Here is a 22,020-nt window from a genome sequence, read left to right as displayed (position 1 = left end):
TTGTGGATTTTTTTTTTTTATGCGACTAAGCAACTAATAAAATTTTGGTCGACCAAGCCTCTTCTGGTCGACTAATGATTAGTCGACTGTTAGGGGCCAGCCCTAAAATCTATATTATTATAATTTTACTGTATTAAGCTTAATTGTGACTTTACACAAAGTGTGACTTTTTATCTCCAAATTGAGACTATTGTCACTTCATATATCGTAATTATGTCTTTATTTCGCATAAATATTTTACAATGTGATTTTATGTTTCACAAATGTGACTTTATGTGGCGTAATTGTAACTTCATATTGCACAATGTGACTTTATATCTTCAAACTGTGAATATATTTTTGTATTGTTGTGACTTAATATCTCACAATTTCATTGTGTTGTACTTCTCGCAATTGTGAATTATACTTCACAACGTGACAATATTTACTGTAATTGTAACTTCTCATAATTGCAATGTGACTATATATCTCTCACTGATTTCATTTCTCAAAATGATCTCTTTTATTTTTACTCACGGGTTGAAACAGGCTTCCAGAAAATCTCACTGGGAAAAGATCTGAGAAGATATGTCAGGCTAATTCAGGCTTAACAGAGAATATTTTATGAGCCTGTATCTTTACTTGATACTGAACATCTCTCTTTATACAGTGTATTTCCCAGCAGAGCAGGTTATTATGTGTAATCCAGCAATAAAAAATACAGTCAATGTGATTTCTCGCTTCTGAACTATCATAACCGATGGGAATCATTAGACATCAGTACTTAAAACTGCAACCTCATGCTTTATTCACTAAAATCAACATATAAGTCCCATCTTCATGATTCACAGCCCATTTTTGGTTCATAAATGACTAGCACACTGTCACAATCAGCACTTAAATGATAAAGACCCAAAAGCGCTCCAACGTAGGATTAAAGAGATTCACACTAAAGGTTTGTTCTAATTTAACCAATCAATCTGACAGCTTTTTGCAATACGTGTAAAATTATCTGTTCTGTCGGCTCCATCTGAATCCATTAAAGTGCATGAAGAAAAAAACAGGCCCAGCGGGAGGGTAGAATTTAGACTGACTCATACACACTCACGCAGTTCCTCCCCGCCTACAATAAAATAGCAAACTAAAAAAAAGTAAATCAAAATACACAACACACAAAACTCAAAAAACACATAAAAGAGGTAGTTCAAATAACACCACACTGAAAATTCACTGAAGGGATAAAAAAAAAAACATTCCTTATTAACTCGCCAACATGTCAAACTTTTATGTTGTTGTATATGGAACACAAAAGGAGAAATTAAAAAATCTGAACATTTTCATATGAATGTCAATGTTAAAAAAGCTCTGTAAATGTATTGAAAAAAAATTACATAGAGAAATTACAGTTTATTAAGGTTAAGTATATTACGGTTCTGTTTTTTATTTATTTTATTTTTTTTGGTGGTTTTTTTTACTGGATGGCAACAAAATTTTAAGAGTTCTTCAGAGAGGATAAAGATTAATTAACTAAATGAGTTCTTGATGACTGTGTAATATTTATTTTAAGTTTATTTCAGTGATAAAATACACTATATGTGTTTCACTGATACATACATGAAATAGCACTTCAAAAAGAAGCTAATCCATAAAATTTTATAATCTCATGTTTAAAATCCTAAAAGGATTTTAAAATATCATCTTTAAAAATTAAAGCTTTTAGCATCAATAGTTCCACGAAGAACATTCAGTATATTAAAAATGTCTTCATATTCTTAGGGGAAAAGGCTTTTAAGAACATATTCTTTTAAGAACTTTTCATATAAAGGGTTTTTGGGGAACCTAAAATGGTTCTTTTATTTGCATCACCATATAAATGTTTTAGAACTATTGGGTCATTTAAATTCTCAAAAAAAAAAAAAAAAAAAAAAATTATATATATATATATATATATATATATATATATATATATATATATATATATATATATATATATATATATATATAAAATCTGTAATGAACCACAGCAGGGGGTCCAAATATGACAGTGATCCTTAAAAGTTCAATATGAAATAATTGTGACCCTGGCTGTGAAAACCCAGCTAAAGTCATTTTAAAGAACATTCTGAGAAAATGTTACCTTGATATCTTTAATACTGACTGAGCAAGACCATGTCAAAGATTGAAATCAGAGTGAAATGAATGGTTGAAATCAAACTTTGATGCTTGTTATCTCTTAATTAGAGATAAAAGACGAGTACCTTGGTAGGACCGTGGTATACTTGAAAGTACCTTAGAGTAATATACCATGGTGTACCATGAATTTCAGAAAGTACCGTGTTTTACCATGTGATACCATCACTGTAGTACATGGTCAGCAGCCACAGTTCAACGATGTGTTAATTACCTTGTGTTGTTTCCACATGGCGGCCAGGGGCTTCACGTCGTGCTTGCCGTGTTTGCCCTCCTCCAGACACTGGTAGCACACGGGGGTCTGGCAGCTGACGCAGTACATGCTGTAGTTCTCCGCTTCGTGGTCCACGCAGGTCGCCTGTCTGCGCGCGGAGGCGGTCCCCGCCTGCGCTGGAGCCGGCGGCAGCAGCCGGTGCTTGGCCAGCGGTCCGCGGGAGGGGTGGCAGCGCTGCTGGCACGGAGCGCAGTAGAACACATCGCACTGCTCGCACATCACCGTGGCGTCCACCGGATTGCGGTCGCACAGCTGGCATTTGACGGAGGCGGCGCGGCTCTGCTGGTAGCGGGACACGATCGCCTCCAGCAGCCGGTTGCGCTGGAAGCCGCGGAGCCCGCGCTCCTCCAGGGACACGCTGCGGTGGCACAGCGGGCAGGTGATGGAGCAGTGGCGGTGCACCAGCGCCGGCGGGAACACACGCACTCCGTTGGGAGACTTCAGGCACGGCGTGTATGAGCCGTAGCCGCTGTCCGTCTCGCTGTACATGCTCATCTTGTCCATATCCAGATAGTCATAGTCCGAGGAGCATCGGTTCTGCGGAGGGGTCTCTCCCTCCGGGGTCTGCACGATGATATTCCGAGCACACGCCAGGCAGACATTATGAGAGCACGGTAAAATAATCGGCTCCTTGAAGAGAGAACCGCAAACCGGGCATTTCAGTTCTTCTTCCATCGCGTCCATAAACCCACTCACACACGTTCAATGAAATCCGAGCAGCACTACAGACGCGGACAGCTCCCGTTACCCGCTCCGCGCATGCGCAGTGAGAGAACGGTTGTGGGCGTTGTAGTCCCTATGCTGATACCCGCCGCTTCTGCTGACCACTTAAAAACTACAACTCCCGTAGTTCCGCTAATTACATGCAGCGAGAGGAATTTGTATTATCGTCCCGTATTCAAGGGTCATAGGGTTGGGATGGGGGGGTGGTGGGGTAATTTGCAATTTAAAGAAGCCTGTGTGTAAACATCCCCGTCAAAGGAGGACAGGCGTTGTAATTGTGCTGGCATCCGAGAGAGCTGACCAGTATCCTATTTCTGTGAGTGGCCGTGAATAATTAGAGCAAGGAATTTTTCACAGCATGCATCGGGCTGCTTACAGTCCACCCTGCCCACACAGTCTAATTACAGCACACAATTAATGAGCACTTCATCACACATACATCACCACACCACCTTATCTAATGTTGACTAGTAATGTGGAAAATAGCACATTCATATAAAAAATAAATAATGGGGAAACTATTATACTCATAAAAAATATTATATATAAGTATTTATAGTACCTTTTTCTTGAAATACATGGTTTAAAAAAGATTTTCATGTACACACAAATAGTATCATTTTTATAGTTTTAGGTTTCTATACACTGTACATACATACACACACACACACACACACACACACACACACACACACACACATATATATATATATATATATATATATATATATATAGTATGTATAGGGAAAATAAATAAGTGAAAATTGAGAAATAGGACAGAAAATGTGAATCACAAAAGATTTTTGATCAATGTCCAGTCCAATCTGAACTAATAGTACAGGGTTAAAATATTTCTTTGAAAATCAGGGGCACAAAGGCACATGCTTTTGTTCTCTCTCACGTGCCTGTCGTTTTGTTCAGAGGCGCGAGACTGATCCGTGAGATTAGGCTGGGGGTCTGCCAAGACAAAATGAACTCCTGTCATAACCCAGAGGGGGACGCTTACCTAGAATACTGGAAAAACAGCACCCATGTTGTGTCCTTCATACTATGTTGTGTGCATCAGTGCAAACCGGACTGCATCAAATAATGAAATTAGATATTCTTGCATGCATTAAAATTCTTGTTTCAAGTTGATTTAGAAGGTAATTTCATATAAGTCCCATGAACAGCGCCAACACCTTAAACCTTTCCACAACTTATCATTTTTAAATTCAAAGTTGTCTGAGTAATATGTGGAGGAACAGTTAAAACAACAAAACAATAAGACCTTGCTAATATTTGATCAAGGATATGAAGTCTGGCAGAGAACAGAAACAGTATCAAAGCAGTATCAAAGAGAAAAGGAAATATTTTTAATAACTCTGCCAAGACTTTGGCTTTGGGATTTTTCCCAGAGATTTATTTTTATTGAACAATTCCCTGTACACCAGGGCCCACTACATTTAAAAGCTTCGACATCTGGAGCATAGGATCAAAAGAATACAGCATATTCATATTAAGGGAGTATAATGCACCTTGCTTTTTTAAACCAAAAGTGTTTATGTTTATGTGTCCAAAAATACACTCAAGAGAAAGCAGTATATATAAAAGTGTTTTCATCTTAACGTCTGTCTTTTTGTTTGATTGAAATGACAAATTAAATGTAATTCTTTACATTTTAATAGGGCAATATTAATTTCCATGTACTTTAATAATATACAGTTCATTATAAATGATTAAAGAACCAACAGCTGATCTCTCGACAAAGCACAATTAATACTCTAAATATTATTACATTTAAGTGTTACACTGTTGCCATTTGGTTTGACATAGAAGCCCGTTTCAGCCACAGAATAAAAAAATAAAAGGCAATTACAATTTTTTTCCTCACAATTCTTTACAATTCTCACTTCTGAGAAAAATAGTTCATAATGTAAACTTACAACAAATTAGAATCGTGAGCAATAAACTCACAATTATGAGATATAAACACGTCAGAATTGTGAGATAAAAAGTCACAATTACCTGTTTTGTTTTATTCTGTGGCTGAAATTTAAAAGATGCAATTAGGTACAGTTAGAGTTTTTAATTTCTCCTTTCGTGTTCTGTGTACAGCAACATAAAGCTTTGTCATAAAGGTGAGTAAAAAAAAATTTAACATTTTTATTTTCAGTGAACTATATCTTTAAAGAGTGTGAGAGGTTAGGAGTGCATCACAAAACCAAAAATTAGTCACATGAGTGCAACGTAGTGAAATGAGATTTGAAGACTTCTAGTTAGTCTCCTTCATTCACATCCGAACTCATCTCTATTAGACGAGAGACATGGTGCTCTCGGGGTTGACCTTGACAGGCCGAGAGCTCTTCCTCAGATCCTGGAGCTGTTTGGCTGGTTTCCCGACTCCCACCTCAAACCGCTTCTCCACAACAGGAAGCACCGTCTCATGCAGGAACGACGCGTTCTGCAAAATAAAGGCCTTTTTCTCGGCCTCCTGCTCGCAGCGCAGGCTGTAGTCCACATGCTGCACCGCAACCAGTATGATCTCCCGCAGACTCTCCAGAAACACCATGTGCAGCTCGGGGAAGTACAGCTTCAGCCCTTCCTCCAGGAAGGCCATCATCTGCTTGGTGAAGGCCACGATGGTGTAGCTCAGGTTGACCCAGCAGTCTTCTCCCGTATACTGGTCGAAACTGCCGATCCCGCAGCTTCGCATTTCGTCCTTGAGCTTGGCCAGAGCTTCAGGGGTCATCAGGTTCATCCTACGCCACATCTCCTCAGAGTTACGATGCTTCGTTGCTTCTATGATGATGTCCTTCTGGCTTTGGAGAGCCGCCCTGATGTCTTTCACGAGTAACGACTGCAAAATGAAGGTCAGATCCAAGCCGATCTCGCTCAGCTGCATGCAGTGCTCGCTGGCGAACTTCACGCATTCTGCAGCGGTGGACAAGCTTTCTTTGCTGTCAAACACCTGCTTGCTGAAGGCATCTACGAACATCTTCATCACCGAACGAGACCAGACAACGAAGGCGGAGTAGCAGCCAGTGTTGCCTGCGAAATCAGTCTCAAACTCCCTGGCGGTTTCAAGCATGCTCGTGAAGAAGATGTTGCAGAGCTTTTGGATGTAAAGCAGTGTGGCGCCCTCGATGCGAAGCTGCCGGATGGCGGTTTGGACGGCCGCCGCTCTGTTTTTCAAAAACAGCTCACAGGCCTTCGTGGACTGTCCCAGGCGAACGAGTTGAGAGACGGCTCGCCGCGTGGCTTTCGGTCCTCCACGGAGCGAGCGATCCGGCGAGAGCTCGAACACCAGGACCTCGGTCAGCTGTCGAACACGCTCGTCCACCTTCCCCCTCAGCTCCTTCACCCGTGGACTCACTGGTTGCTCCTTCAGATATTCGTTTAGCTTATCCAGAAGATCAACAGCACCCTCAAAGTCTCTCTGAGCGATGCACACGTCAAGGTCCTCTGGAAGCTCCCGGATCCATTCGGGACTGAGATCCACCAGTTCCTCTGAACCCAGAGGTTCGTCCTCGTCAAACGGGTTTGTGGAGACTTCCTGTCTGACCGGCGACGTCGGAACTTCCTCTTCCTTTATGTTTTTGTCTTTCGCCACTTTGTTTTTCTTCGTTTCCTCCAGAATCTCCAGCCACTCTTTCTTGATCTTGCTGTTCTCGGCTTTGAAGATGCGGCTATTGGGGAACATGAGGATTTTAAACATGTCTTTCATCGGAGGGTTGTCTTTTACGTTCACAACCGCAAAGTTTTCTAGATCATACAAGGCATCATATTTGTATTTCACGGCTCCGCGTCTGTTGGCCAGCCAGGTTGCTATGAGCAGGCAATCGTTCATCAGAAACGCGTGAACCTTTTGGATCTGTGACATGTTGTCCGCGTCATACTCCAAAAGATCACCATTATAGACCAGATATCTGCCTGGGGTTTCCATGATGTTCTTACAACCCTCCACTTTTTCCAAAAGTGTGGTTAGGGTTCTTTGTTTAACCTCTTCGGTCTCCTTTGGGAAGGCTGCGAGCATCTCTCTGGCTGCCTGGTCTTTATCTGTGGACAGGAGAGACTGTGTAATGCTCTCCATGATGCTCTTCTGCTCAGTGAGAATGTGGCTCAGCTGATACATCTCACTTTCCAAGTAAGAAATCTCCTTGGCTGTCTCAATAAACTGCCTGTAGTTTTTATAAACGTTTTTCTTCAGGTTTTGCGCGGTTTCGTCGGCGAGTGTTTGTACTTTCTGTCGGTGTTCTTGTAGATCCCGGTCCCCGTCCGACTGCTGCGAGAGCTGCTTCACGTACGACTGAGGGTCAAAATTAGGGGATTCCAGCAACTTACGCAAACGATTTCCAGTCTCTGCCATTTTTTGCGATGTTACGGCGAAAATGAAACACAGACGTGAGGATAATCGCGTGACAATCAGGCTGTCATTGCAGTGGAGCTGCAGTGCTCATCACTTCCTCAACAGGAATCGCGCGACACCTCCCCGTGACGTCACATCACGTGCCGAGCGAACGTTTCAAAATACTGTACATAACAACAAAGATATGTTTGAATAATTTAATAATAATTACATGTACATCTTGTAAGACGTTGTTGTTTGTGTCTGGTGTATGTGTCTAGTGTTGCTGTCCATGCATAAGTAAATAAAAAAAAAATATTAATAAAAAAAACATATAAGGTCAGTAACTGTCAAATGTATGTATATACAAGTTATATTTTAATTCATACACTTTACTGCAAACGTAACTTAACGTAGTACATACATACATACATATATATATATATATATATATATATATATATATATATATATATATATATATATATATATATATATATATATATATATATATATATACAAATACATATATATAAAGTATAGAATTATACAGTTTTACAGCTGTACACAAATGTTAACATTTGTGACCCTGGAGCTCAAAACCAGTCATAAGGGTCTTTTTTTTTTTTACATTGAGATTTATACATCATCTGAAAGCTGAATAAATAAACTTTACATTGATGCATGGTTTGTTGGGATAAGACAATATTTGGCCAAAATACAACTAATCTGGAATCTGAGGGTGCAAAAATAAAACTACTGAGAAAATTGCATTTAAAGTTGTCCAAATTAAGTCCTTAGTAATGCATATTACTAATCCAAAAATAAATTTTGATATATTTACTGCAGGACATTTACAAAATATCTCCATGGAACATTATCTTTACTTAATATCCTAATGATTTTTGGCATAAAAGAAAATATTATCATTTTGACCCATGCAATGTATTGTTGGCTGTTGCTATAAATATACACATGCTACTTCTGACTGATTTGTGGTCCAGGCAGGGTCACATTTTATAAATGCAATAAAAGTTAATTTTCTTTATTTCATGAAATATGTCATTATTACAAGTGTGCCACCTTAGTGGTATGAAGTGTTCGGAGTAAGATATTTGCAGAAGTATCCAATGTTCATTCCAGTAATTAATGAATAATTAAATATCAAATGATAATTAAAAACAACAAATAATTCTAAGAGCTGTCGTTGTTTGTGTGGATCTAGCAACTCCGTGCAACTATTTTTATTGGTCATCATTTTACGAGAGAGAGAGAGAGAGAGAGAGAGAGAGAGAGAGAGAGAGAGAGAGAGAGAGACGTTCCAGGGGTTGTTATTATTGTAGCGTCATTTTAATCTGTTTGCATTTTGTAACATCAACACTTCTCCAATGTTGCTCAGTTCATGCATATAGCGTAACATTATAACAATTAGAGTTACAAATGCATTTCCCAGCATTCCCAACACTGTGTGACTACACGATTGGCCAGCAATTTGGCTCTCATAGGTCTGTAGTGGAAGTACACTGACAGTTTTCTTTCAAAAATTTGAGACGTTAATCTTTATCGTCACAGTCATGAAAACCCGCGATTAGATCAGAATTTAAACCCAAAACCCTTCGAGTGTCGTCGTCGGTCGCGATTAATGGTTTTATGTAGAGTTTTTGTGCTGATTGTTGGTGTTGAGCTGCTCTTGCTGAAGCAGACAGAAGAAGAAGATGGAGGATGAAGACTTTTTACTCGCTCTTCGTTTACAAGAGCAGTTTGATCAGGAGACCGCGACTGCCGCGTGGACTGATGAGTATCCGTCCAGTAAAAAGCGCAAGGTTGACTCGTCTGGTCTGACGGACGTGTTGTCCTGCACCCAGCCCGGTCCTGAGAGAGCGCTGTCTGTCGTAGATGAGTCGTGGGAGGTGCTGGACCCCAGTCCGGACGTGAGGGCCATGTTCCTGCAGTTCAATGACCGGTTCTTCTGGGGCAAACTCAGCGGTGTGGAGGTCAAGTGGAGTCCACGGATGACCCTGTAAGATCCTCACATCTAGCGGACACGAAGCTGTCTGATGAACGTGTATTAGATTCACACATAATGCTTCATATACTGTGATGTGTGACTCCTCAGGTGTGCTGGTGTGTGCTCTTATGAGGGAAGAGGAGGCTTGTGTTCTATTCGGCTCAGTGCGCCTCTGCTGAAGCTCAGACCCCGCAGAGATCTTGTACAGGTGGGTCAAACTTGGGTTTTGTTTTTTACTTTGAAAGTTAAAATAGAATCAGAACATCCCCATTTAATTCCTTAACCATATAAATATTTTAGTGTAATTCAAAAAAGTACTTCAATAGATGTTAAATGATTTCCGTGACATAAACATTAGAATAACTTATATTGCTAGTAATATTTCAAGATGAACATTTACTGTAAATTAGGTTTAACAGTATTGTAACCGTGATATGTAACAAACGGTCTTACTGGTTGGTTTTATATGCAACCGTTTTTGACAACATGAAGGATTTTTCATGATATTATTTCATGTTTTGGTCATATTGTGCACAATTCAACACTGTTCACAAAACATTACACCTTATTCTAAATTTAAAAAAAAATGTTTTTGTAATCTATCATTAAAATGTAATAACTTGTTCTATCTCTTAAGCATCGTTTCTTTTTTGCGTTATGTGAGGAAAATTAAAATTCTCATTTACTTTTATTGTGTTTTTCAATCAGATTATGTGCCTTATTTTTTGATCAGCTGCAGCTTGATTTTAATGTTACTGTTTCTTTCCACAGACTCTTCTTCACGAGATGATCCACGCTCTTCTCTTTGTGACTCAAAACAACAGAGATCGAGATGGCCATGGTCCAGAGTTCTGCAAACACATGGACAGAATCAACCAAGCAAGTGGCGCCAACATCACTGTAAGATGCCGTTCCGATATTCAGTATTAAACCATATCTAGTTTGACGTATTCTCAGTTGAAATGGAGTAGATGTTTGGACCTGGAAACGTCATGACTTAGTCCAAGTGGTTGGAGTTTAACCTCCAAAATATTAATGACTCCAATTTGTGTGATCACAGATATATCACTCCTTTCACGATGAGGTGGACGTGTACAGGCAGCACTGGTGGCGCTGTAACGGACCCTGTCAGAATCGAAGACCGTTCTTTGGATACGTAAAGCGTGCGATGAACAGACCTCCCTCGGCCAGAGACCCCTGGTGGGCCGAGCACCAGAAGACCTGCGGTGGAACATACACCAAAATCAAAGAGCCAGAGAACTATGGGAAAACAGGCAAAGGTGATAAAAGGAAAGACAAGAATCCTTCCGATGAGACCTCCAAGAATGCAAAGCCTCCAAGCAGTACAACAGGTGATCCAGTCGATATTCCCACAGTATTATCTCTTTTTTTTTTTTTAAATGTTGCCAACCACTGCCAGCATTTTAGATCATTTTCACAAAATTTTCACGGGCCCCAGAATTTTTGTTCCATGAGTATCTGAACATGCAATATGTCAAAAGAAAGAACAGAGCATCCGCAAAAAAGAGCAGCATTTTGAACAATTAAAAGCTGAGAAAATTGCATTTTTTGTCATAAGACTTCAACTGGACCGGAATCATAGATTCTGAAAACTTAGATGTAAGGTGGATACCACTTCCTGGGGTGATTGGGATCACATGTATCTACTTCTTGAAATGTTTTGAAACAGAAATTCAAAACACTTTCAGAAGATGTGCAATAGCGCCACCTACGGTATAACAGTTAATTTTTCAAATATATTTCAAAATAGATTTAAATAATGCTATGTTGTTGTTTATTCCATAATTACTATTATGCATTCGGTGCTGTATAGTGCGCTGTGCCAGCAGTGTTACACCATAATGTTAATTGTGCAATTTCAGTAATCAGACAAAACTGCAGTACAACAACAACAAATATTATGATAAATAAACTTAAAAAAAAAAGTTTAATGGGACATAAGACAATTCATTTCGCATTTCTGTACTAGCTAAATTAAACTGTATTGTATTGTCCCTTCGTTGATCGCGTGAATGCACCTTAAGATTGCATGAACACAAAACCTCTCTGCCTTTGGTCAAACCAACAGATCGCACCCCAAACTAATTCCGCTGGTTGAGCCAGTGTTGCGGAATGGAGTTGATCAAACAAACAAAGAGCCCAACATTGTACACTATTCTAGAAAATCAAACTTTAGCTTCAAATGACTGAACTATATCAATATGTATTGTGTTGCAGGCTCTGGCTCACAAGACATCAGAAATATCATTCCATTCAGTGGGAGAGGGTTTGTTCTTGGAGGGACTTCCACGAACAAGCAGAGTCAGAGTCCTCCTAAAGCACAAGCCGAGCCTCTCACCTCTCCTCCAGACTCACCGCTCCTTCCAAGACTGCAGCCCATCGAAGCAAACTCGTTCAAAAGAGTCAGCTCAGGTGCATCAAATGTCCCCCGCAGAAAGTCTGTTAGTAACACTAATGCCTTCGTCAACATCAACGGCTCGCCTGTGAGAATTTCCAAAGGCAATGACTTAAAAGGCAAGCAGAGGTCGGTACGAGATCTCTTCCAGGCCATAGTCCTCAAATCTCCAGAGAGAGCAGTCAGTGCTGCTGGTTCCTCCAAGCCTAGTGCCTTAGTCGGGCAACCTAGCTTGACCAATAACCATCAATCATACAGTGACACAGTGCCAAAGCCAGAGTCGCATCTCTCCAATTATTTCGGCAGCAGTTCTCAAACGTCGAAATTCCAAGATTCCCAGTCGAAAACTTTTGGAAGCCCCCAAAAGTCTGCAACTGGAACACCGGGTTACTTTTCTAAGCTCTTCGAAAGTAACCAAAAACTAGCATCAGATGCTTCAAACTCAGAATTCCGAAACACTGGCGGTCGCCAAAGTTCACATGCCTCGGTTACCTCAGGGTCCGGTTCCAAGCGCTTCGGAGGCTCCGAAAAGCCTGATTCCAACTTTCCCAGCCCAAGAAGCATCGGCAGCCCCCAGACATCAGGGACGACGCCTTCAGGAGCCAAGAAGAGATCATGGGACGACCATAAATCTGAACATATCTTTGATTACTTCCAGCAGACAAATGGCAAGTCCTCAATGTCCACAGTGCAGCAGAGAGAGGAGGTGGAAGACGGCATTCTGCTAGTCAAGGATCAGCAAGCAAACAATCCTCCGATCCTGATCACCGTCCACTGCCCCGTCTGCCACATCAAAGTCCCAGAGTCCACAATTAATGAACATCTGGATTCCTGTCTGTCATGATCTCTGAGAGGAAGTACAGGCCATAGGGCTTTAATAAAGCTAGGAGAGGTGTTTACTGTGATATTCCATTGCTCAGGTATAGCTTGAAATAGAAATATTAAATATTATTTTATGACATAGTACTGAGATATTTTAATTCCAATGCAAAAAGCAACAATTCTTAAAAGAAATGTATAAGTCATTTAAGTCTACAAAGCACGTCATATTTGCTTTTGCACTTACTGACTTATTCTACCTCATTTTTGCATCATGGGAAGAATGTTGTTTGTGATTGACAGCTTAGTTGAAATAGAGTGAGTGGTTTAAAGAGGTGTCACTCACTGTCCTTGTGTGGGTTGATGTCCGCGGTTCATGTTGAATCAGCAGTATTGAATTTCGCACGCGTTGGCTGTCCGCTGTGGGATTTAGATGTGCTTAGCTTTCTGCCGGATCAGGCTTTGCAAGGTCGCTTTCATCTCAGTGTCATCAATAACAGCTCTGGCAGGTTGGCCCGTCAGTGGGGGGGCGGAGCTTGTGCCACCCATCTACTTTGTGCCCTAAAGGAATGTGCACGTTCAAAAATGAGCCCCACCCAGAAGTGAATATTGGGTGTGCAGGTTAAAACCTTGTGATGTAATAATAGTCATCATATATTGTTAAGTCATGAGTATTGTTGTGTCAAGCCAAACAATGGAAGGAAACAAAGCCTGATGACGAGTTCACGCCGCTCCGGTTACTTCGAAGATGTTACTTTTGGTGTTGTTCACTTATAGGCCTGTGCGCATAATGTTGATTTACGTAAAAAGAGGCAGGACGCATTGATTTGTTTAGTGTTTGACATGCTGCAGGCGTTGGTGATGTCATTTGTAATGTATGCATGTCGTTTTAACATGCACTACAGGTTCTCAAGGCAAACCCTGCTGTCTGTTAATGCATCATTCTCTGTTGGGAGTGAAAACTTTGCACAATTTATTGTTGGCCAATTTAGGGGCAGACTTTTTGTATTAAAACGGTTTCATATTGATACTCTGTTTTAACATAAAATTAAGAAGTTTATTAAGTGGTTATAAATGTTTTTGTATGTTGATTTTGTTAAGTGGATTTTATGGAAGCCCGTTTCCGCCACTGAATAAAAAATAAAACAAGGTAATTGCGACACTTTATCTCACAATTCTGACTTTTTTTCTCAGAATTGTGAGTTCATATCTTGCAATTCTGACTTTATAACCCGCAATTGCGAGTTATAAAGTCAAGATTGCGAGATATAAAGTTGCAATTCTTTTTTCTCACAACACAAATTCCATTTTATATCTCACAATTCTGACTTTCTTTTTTTCTCACAATTGCAAGTTATATAGTCAGAATTGCGAGATATGAACTCACAATTCTGAGAAAAAGATTGAGATAAAAAGTTGTAATTACATTGTTTTATTTTTTTTATTTAGTGGCGGAAACGGGCTTCCACAGGACTTTCTATCGTGTTTTTCAAATTCAAAATTGTGCCTGATTTATTTTTGACTCATGTTGCCTATAAACTGTTGTAGTTAACTGTTGAAATAAATGTTAAATTATGTATTTCAGTATCCCTTTGTCTTCTTGAAACCCTCTAGTTGGTGAAAAATTTTGAAAACTTTTAATAGTTTTACATATGAGTCATTTTGGTAATATTTTAAAAATAAATATGCTTGTTTGTGATTTTAAGAAAGTATTTTTACAGAATAAAGTAACCATGTTGCCAAAATTGTTTGATTAGAATGTTTGCAACTAGTCTGCCAAAAATGTTCACTTTGAATGATTTATCTCAAGAAAGGCGTGATATTAAAAAGTAGAACTTATTTTAACTTCAGCACCATGTTTTTAAAATGCTGTGTTGTGCTTAAGATGCAAGAGCAATAGTCAAAGCACAGGTTTGGAGGTTCGGAAGGAACTTAATGTTCATATGTCAAAAGTTTTAAACATATATTTGATGCCCATATAGTTTGATTTGAATGTTCGTAACTAGTTTGTAATGCCCAATTTTAAAATGCTGCATACAGACACGACAACAATAGTAAAAGCACATGTTTACATAAAACAATAAGAAAGTAAAGTGCAATAGTTATAAACTGAAAAAAGACAAGGTATAAGATGTTAATTTTAAAAGTTTAACTACTTTTACCTTTACCTTTTGAACTCTTATGCACAAGATGCTGTGAGAGACTTGAGTCTAACACGTTCATGTGTTTATATAAAAAAACAATGGAAAAGTAGCATAGTGGAATATAAAAACGCGTACTGTGTGAATGGCTCCTTACAATATATGCTGTGGTCAAGCTAAATTTCATGTCACTGTGTAAATATATTAACAGGAGTGAAATTAGAGCTTAAGTTTTTAAAGATTAAGCACTGACTGACTAATGGTGTTCATTTCTTCTTCAGAAATGTGTATTTGTGTCATTTTATCAAACAGGACTGAAGGTTTTACAGTGACACAAACCACAAAATATAGCTGTCTATACTGTTATTTTCCCACCATAAGTTATTTCACTTCCTGGAGGATGATTGAAAACTGTGTGGAAATTATTTAATATTTACAGAACAGAAAATTGACACGAGCCAGTAAAAAGTGAATTGTTTGGATCTATACTGTCATGACAGAATGTCCTCATGGTCAGATCACTGTTCTCAAGAGTATCCAACACCGATAACCGTTTCAGCCAGACTGTGGATTTCATTTGTTGTGTTCATTGTGTGTATGTAGTTGTTTGGTTGGTAAAGGAGGCCGTGAAGTTTAGCAGCTTTGTCTTTGTGTGTGTGCGTGCGCACATGCTGTCTTTGTACTGGCGTCATGTCAGTGCTTTGTGTCCAGCTGCAGCTGGGTGTGTGTGTGTGTGTCAGAGGGGCGGATCCGTGGCTGCTCGTGCTCACCATCTGCCCGCTGCCGACACCTTTGTTCCGTGTCAGGATTCCGGCCCTGACCTCACCCTGAGTCAGTTCATCTGGCCATTTCCTGCCCATGTGCTCCCCGAGCCAAGGTCTGAGCTGCCATTAGAGGACTGTGATCTGGGTTTAACCCAGTAATCAAAACACCAATGCTAAATTACAATATAACAACCGATGAAACACATTTGTATTTATAAAAGCATGTTTTTTAGCACCTGATAAAGTCAATATATTTTAATTTCAAAATGTATTTTTATTTAATTTATCTTTATTTAATCATTCATATTTTATGTATTTATTTTCCTTGTTATAATTTCTTATATTTTTATTTTTTTTAATTTTTTTTTTTTTTATGACAGACCAGTACCAAAAACAAATAAAATGTTCTACATTTTAAAAATGTAGACCAGTACCAAAAACAAATGACAGACCAGTACCAAAAACAAATAAAATTTTCTACATTTTAAAAATGATTATAAGTATATATTTTAACAGTTTTTGAGTACAGATTGCAAAAATCTTTGGGATTGATTCATTTATTCATTTGTGTGTTATTTTACTTTGTTTTATTTATTTATTTATTTTTTTTTTCAAACAGGTCAGTAGCAAATCCAAATATTATACATGTGATGAAAATATAGGTTACCACACATTAGCTTCGTCTGTGCTTTGATCAGATTAAATTTTGATCAAAATATGTGTGTGTGTTTGTGTGTGTGTGTGTGTGTGTGTGTGTGTGTGTGTACTGGTATTTTGTACAGTACAGTACAGTGTGTGTTTCTGAAAATTATTGGGGTTTTTTATTGTTTGTTATTTTTCCCCAAACAGGTCAGTAACAAATCCAAATAGTATTAAGTTAATAAAAAAAAATAAAAAAATCTAATCAAATTTAGAAAACATTGCAAAATCGTTGGTATTTTATTTATTTATGTATATATTTATTTGTTCATTCATTTATTCATTCATTCATTCATTCGTGCTATTTGATTTATTTATATTTATTACGTTGATGATTTTTTTATTATAATTTTTTCCCCCCTATATTACTGTTTTTGTTTAGTTTTTTTCCAAAAAGGTCAGTAGCAAGACCAAATAATGTCATACATGTAATGGAAATGTAGGTTACCACACAATAGCTCTGGCTGCGCTTTGATCAGAAGAACAGATTAATTCAGAACTTAATTCTCATGAATATTCAGTGACCTCGCTGTCCGTCATTGACGGCCACGCCCAGTCTGCGCTGGGTCTCTTTAAAGCGACAGGAAGTGCGAGTTGAGCTCCAGCCTCAGATTATAGTGTTGTCCGGAGCGGTGGTTGTTATATGGGTTTTTCGACGTCAGGGTGTAAAGGTCTTTAAGAAAATTATCACATGCCGTTACTGTACACTCGTCTGTAAGCAGAGCGTGTTATTTGTGAATGTAAGTATGAATGGTAAGGTTGGGAATGGAGCAGCGGGCGGTGTGCTGGCCTGTATTGAGGGTCTTCCGCCGCTGCCCAAGAGCCTGAGCGGACTGCTCAACTCCAGCGGCGGCTCGTGGAGAGAGATGGAGAGGATGTATGTGAAGAAGACCATGATTCAGGACGACTTGAGCCGAGGAAGGAATAACACAGACAATCTGCTGGCGAATAAACCAGCAAACCTGGATGCCGCCCTTGCTTTGCTCAGAAAAGAGATGGTAAGGGTACAGAATAGTAAGCAACAGCTGTTCTCCCGACTGCAGGCGTTCATTTAACTTGTAAGTGCCCGTGTTTTAAAGGCTAGTGACCTTCCTGCCTGGTCAACATGCTTGGACAGCGTAGTCACGAATAGAACATTTTTGTAACGCGAATCGATTCAAAAGTTCGGATTCGAACAAGAGTTGAAAGACCTATTCGAATGTTCGCAACTCGTCTGTAATGGCCAAAAATGTTCGCTTCGAATGATTCAAAGATGACCGTTATCCTGGAAAATGTTCGATTTGAATGTTTAGAACACCCATGTGATTCCCAACAATGTTCTGATTGTCTTGTCATGCCCAATTTATTAATTAATTTGTTTGTGTGTTTCCTTTGATTCCCAACAGTATTGTTAGATTAGAATGTTCGGATTGTGCCAGTGATGAACAAAAATGTTTGTGATTTTTCAAAATGTCTGATTCAGATGTTTTGAATGCACTTGTGATGCCCAGAATTTTAGATTACACTGTTAAGAACTAGTCTGTGGTGTCCAAAAATGTTCACTTGGGATTTTTTTGAACGTGACTGTTATTCTAAATGTTTAATTTGAATGCTTTAACACTCCCTTAGTCCGCGAATCGAACAATGTTCAGTTTGTCATTTTTGTTCAGTCTCACCTGTGATGAACAAAAATGTTCAGTTTGCAAATGCGCTTTTTTTTTCTTTTTTTTAATTTTAATATTTTGAACACTTCCGTGATTCCCAACAGTGTTCGATGCAAATGTTCTGAATGTTCGGGTGATGTACAAAAATGTTCGCTTGGTATGTTCGATTCCAGTGTTGGGTTCATACATTCGAAACTTGCCTGCGATGGCCACAAATGATCGCTTCAGTTTTTTTGAATGTGACCGTGATCCACAAAAATGTTCGAATCTTGTGTTTGGTTCATATATTCAGGACTACTAAGTGTTGCCCAATTTTTTTTTTTTTTTAATAAATGTTCTAAATGCACCTGTGATGAACAAAAAAGCAGGGTCCCTATGTTCCTAATTTAAAAACAACAGGTTCGGTTTGTGTCTGTTTTTGAGTATATGCATTACTTTTTGCTGTAATGCATATACTCACTGAGAAAGGGTCAGGTCATTACAATATCAGAGCAAAGCTCAACCTGAAGAACATAAGGTTTGGAATGCAAACACAGAATATGCATTATGTGAGTAAACACCACAGATCGATTTCAAAGTAAAAGTCACTTTGTCCTAGCATGCAATGTTTGATGTTTCCATAAGTACTCATTAGAGTTTGTTTGTACAGGTGGGTTTGCGGCAGCAGGACATGTCCCTGCTCTGTCAGCTCTGGTCCCTTCACGAGTCCATCCAGGAGTACAAGGGCAGCTGTCAGGACCTCTCCGCTGTGTCCAGTGCGGATGGACCCTACGGGATGGAGAACGGTTATTTCGACGAAGATGAGGAATATTATACTGAGTCCGGTATGACGCCAGCCGAAACGCCAGATGGAAACGATACATCTCCTAAAAACGGGACATCCAAAGACAGCTGGATACACGACTCGTTCCATATCACAATCTAAAACACTTGACTTTTATTCTTTAATGAAAACAAACTGTGCCATAATTTAGTTTGCTGGCATGTTTTAGTTTTACAGCAGACTCTTTCTATAGGACATATAACTGAGAATTATTATTTATTGTATAATATTCTACATAGTATTTTTTTTTTCCTGATTTAATCAACATTGGAAATTTTATAAGATCTTTTTTATAAGGGGAGAAGCATATCATTTCATAATAAGGTTTACAGTAAATCATGTTAAACTTGCGTTGATGAATTTATAGACATTTGTTTGGTGCTTCACCCCTCTGAATTCAGAAAAGTCTTATTTCTTGTTGAGCAGTCGCTCGCTGGGTGCTCGCAGAAGACAGGGATTTGTTTTTTATTGAAAATATGAATTCTGAATATGCTGGAAATGCTACCTATTCTTTGCTGAAATGTAATCCAGGGTATAACCAGCACAAAGAGCTTGTGACAGCATCACCAAAACAAGACGCAATGTCCCAGTTTGCTCATTGCATTGTGTAACTCCTTATGAACATATAGTAAATCGATAACCAGCTCCATAACATTTCCATAGTATTTACTTCTCACCTTGTGTAAACCTATTCTAGATGGTGTATTGTAGATGTTTTATTTATTTACTTATAATTGCTGCTTGAAATCCAGTCTTCCGTTGTGCTTGAACTTCCTCTCAGTGCATATCATGGGAGTGTCATCGTGTCTCTTTTTGCTCAAGTGTCAAGTGACTCGCATAAGGTCACCTGTATTCATAATGTGAGAGAATAAACTTTGTTTTGGCAAGTACAATGCCCATTAAATACACCAAAAAGATTCTGTCTGTGCATATCATAGCATGCCATAATGTATGCATTTTATACAGTGTAACGTTTTCTTGATGTGTTGGTGAATCCAAAATTGCACCGTTATGGATCATCTAATTCTGTAATTGATAATCATCAGAGAGTGTTTCCTCTACAAGAACATTAATATGAGCCGAGAGAGAATGTCTTCTACCTCTAATGTGTTTGAGCGCGGAAATCTTTTTTCTCACACCAGCAGACACAAACAAGTGGCTTTCCCAGCATTTACACAAATCCTGATTCAATTTTAACACACACTTCCAATATACTACCTTCAATTCTGAGAGAAAGCAATTGAAAAAATGTTATGCAACCAGCAAGGCTTTAGGTGCTTTGACCAAAATCAGCACTGAACTTCACACATCGTGCCTTAATGCACCTTGGCTTTGAATCCAGGTGTTTTTGACATCTCTGCTTTCATACTATTTCATATCTACATCCGGCATCTTCATGCATCCATTTCAGTCCCTCTCATTAACAGAATGTAAATGCCTGCTCACCACCCATCTCATTATCTTCTACCCTGCGGTGATTTATTGCTGTGATCCTGCTTGGAAATTCCCACTTGGTTTTCTTTATTTGCATAGAAGTCAGTAAAAGTGATTTTTGGCCTGTTTGATCTCTGTGGTTGGTTGTGAAATGATTTCTGCAGTTGTGCATACGAAGATCCGGTTAGATGGCATTTGTGTGTTTGTTTTTGGTCAGTCTGTGTTCTTGAATGTTTTTCAAAATCTTTAAATGTGTATAAATGCAAAACATTGCATATGTGAGGTTTGAACGATCATTGATACAGGGATGATCCTTTTGTATGTTTTATTGTGTGTGTTAGCGATATAAAATAAATGCAATAATGTATGGTCCATCTGGTTTTTATGCGTTTTTATGTCACTTTAGAATTTTAGTGTCAAATTCTTCATTCAATATAAACATCAACATAATTCTGAAATAAATACCTTTATTTATTAAAAGAAAAATGTGGCTTTCCAGAATAAACGTTTCAGACTGTAGTATGCATTGTTGTCACATGACCCTTTTCACTTAATTCCAGTTGTTTATTTTTCATTTTAAATGCAATTCTGTATAAAAACATCTTAGTCCCATCAAATAATGAATGCAGCTGAGACTACTTTAGCTTCATCCATTACACACAAAAATGTCAAGTTGATGCATTGTGGGATACAATATTTCAGTATTAAGTATTTAGAATATTTCAGTATTTAGAATGTATACTGTGCACAGTATGCAAATGGTATGCATAGAATATCAGCCTGACCTACATATGCCAAAATGAAGAGTACACAAGAGCTTACTGTGTGGAATATTGCATCCAATAATGCAAAGCACTAAATTTAACTTTCCATCTCCTTTTTGATGTATTATTTGACTATCCTGCCTAACTTGAATCCTCTGGCTAAGGTTCTTCAGATTATAAAAAGGTAAGAAAGAGATGGTTCTTTAACCCCTTAACTGGGACGCTTGGCACTCTTTTTTTGTTGTCCTTTTTCTCTATAAAATCTTTTAGTAATCATCATAAATTATATGTCATTTGAAAGCTTAGAAGCCCAAGATTCAACCTGTGAAAACCATTTTGAAATCGGACATTGCGTTACCATGGAAATGGTACTTTAAAATCTTATGGCGGTCTCCTCCCCCTTAGTGGGCAGTGTCAAGTGTCATATTACAAAATGCATTACGGTGTTTTAGAATCAAAACTTTTTATAATCTTGGCAACAAACATATCATTGGAAAGGTCTGAGTCTCAGGATTCCATATTTCGTGGTTATTTTGAGTATTGAAGTAAAATTGACAGAGAAATCTAGGGAAAAATTCATTAAACAAAATTCAAAGGAGTTTTGATGGCTCCCAGTGGCTGTTTGTGGTATGACGGCCTAAATAAAATCTCACAGAAACCTCAATTTCTTTCATATCAACTTCAAATTTGGAATATATCTTATTTAGACACAAGGCTTTAATTTTATACCAATTTTACAGTAAAAATATTTATAATAAATAAAATAAAATTTAATTTATATAGCACATTTTATTTACAGTACATTTAAACTTCTATAACTTTTTGATACTTTCATTTTTTGAAAAAATTCCACTTTTGCCAAAATCTGCTAATTTTCTTCTTTAAAAAGAGACCAACCTTAGGTCTATATTCCAAAGTGTTCATAAAATACATTATAAATATTAATGCCTATTTTAAAAAATGGGGGGTGACAGAAGCTTTGACTGAATGATTCTTTGTGGAACCAAAATCGGTTC

The 22,020-nt window shown here is 38.4% G+C and overlaps 4 protein-coding genes across 6 annotated transcripts in view; 2 read left to right on the top strand and 2 right to left on the bottom strand.

Annotated features, from left to right (window-relative positions):
* Positions 1-3,223, bottom strand: part of LOC109101179 (E3 ubiquitin-protein ligase TRIM9-like) — a 38,592-nt gene extending 35,369 nt beyond the window's left edge. The window contains exon 1 of one of the 3 annotated variants that reach the window (XM_042746393.1): positions 2,384-3,223. In XM_042746393.1, the coding sequence (XP_042602327.1) occupies positions 2,384-3,127 (744 nt within the window). In that variant the 5' untranslated portion in view covers positions 3,128-3,223. The remainder of the gene's footprint in view (positions 1-2,383) is intronic. The other 2 variants (XM_042746395.1, XM_042746394.1) reach the window with 2 other exon arrangements.
* Positions 3,224-4,540: 1,317 nt separating this feature from the next.
* Positions 4,541-7,654, bottom strand: LOC109057173 (exocyst complex component 8). Its single transcript, XM_019074382.2, has one exon. It carries the CDS (start codon positions 7,512-7,514, stop codon positions 5,460-5,462), a length of 2,055 nt encoding a protein of 684 aa, XP_018929927.2. The 5' UTR covers positions 7,515-7,654; the 3' UTR covers positions 4,541-5,459.
* A 1,133-nt stretch (positions 7,655-8,787) lies between these two features.
* LOC109057179 (DNA-dependent metalloprotease SPRTN-like) lies at positions 8,788-13,896 on the top strand. The gene is made up of 5 exons (XM_019074388.2): positions 8,788-9,513; positions 9,610-9,709; positions 10,273-10,401; positions 10,562-10,853; positions 11,740-13,896. The coding sequence occupies exons 1-5, from the start codon at positions 9,209-9,211 to the stop codon at positions 12,759-12,761; spliced, it is 1,848 nt and encodes a 615-aa protein (XP_018929933.2). The 5' UTR covers positions 8,788-9,208; the 3' UTR covers positions 12,762-13,896.
* A 3,018-nt stretch (positions 13,897-16,914) lies between these two features.
* On the top strand, positions 16,915-20,612 carry LOC109057175 (protein FAM89A-like). The gene is made up of 2 exons (XM_019074385.2): positions 16,915-17,338; positions 18,633-20,612. The coding sequence occupies exons 1-2, from the start codon at positions 17,087-17,089 to the stop codon at positions 18,906-18,908; spliced, it is 528 nt and encodes a 175-aa protein (XP_018929930.1). The 5' UTR covers positions 16,915-17,086; the 3' UTR covers positions 18,909-20,612.
* The last annotated feature ends 1,408 nt before the right edge of the window (positions 20,613-22,020 follow it).

This window comes from Cyprinus carpio, chromosome B20 (genome assembly GCF_018340385.1).
Source record: "Cyprinus carpio isolate SPL01 chromosome B20, ASM1834038v1, whole genome shotgun sequence".
Lineage (NCBI taxonomy): Eukaryota > Metazoa > Chordata > Actinopteri > Cypriniformes > Cyprinidae > Cyprinus > Cyprinus carpio.
Note: the sequence above shows the minus strand (reverse complement) of the source record. Positions and strands in the feature narration are given on the sequence as shown.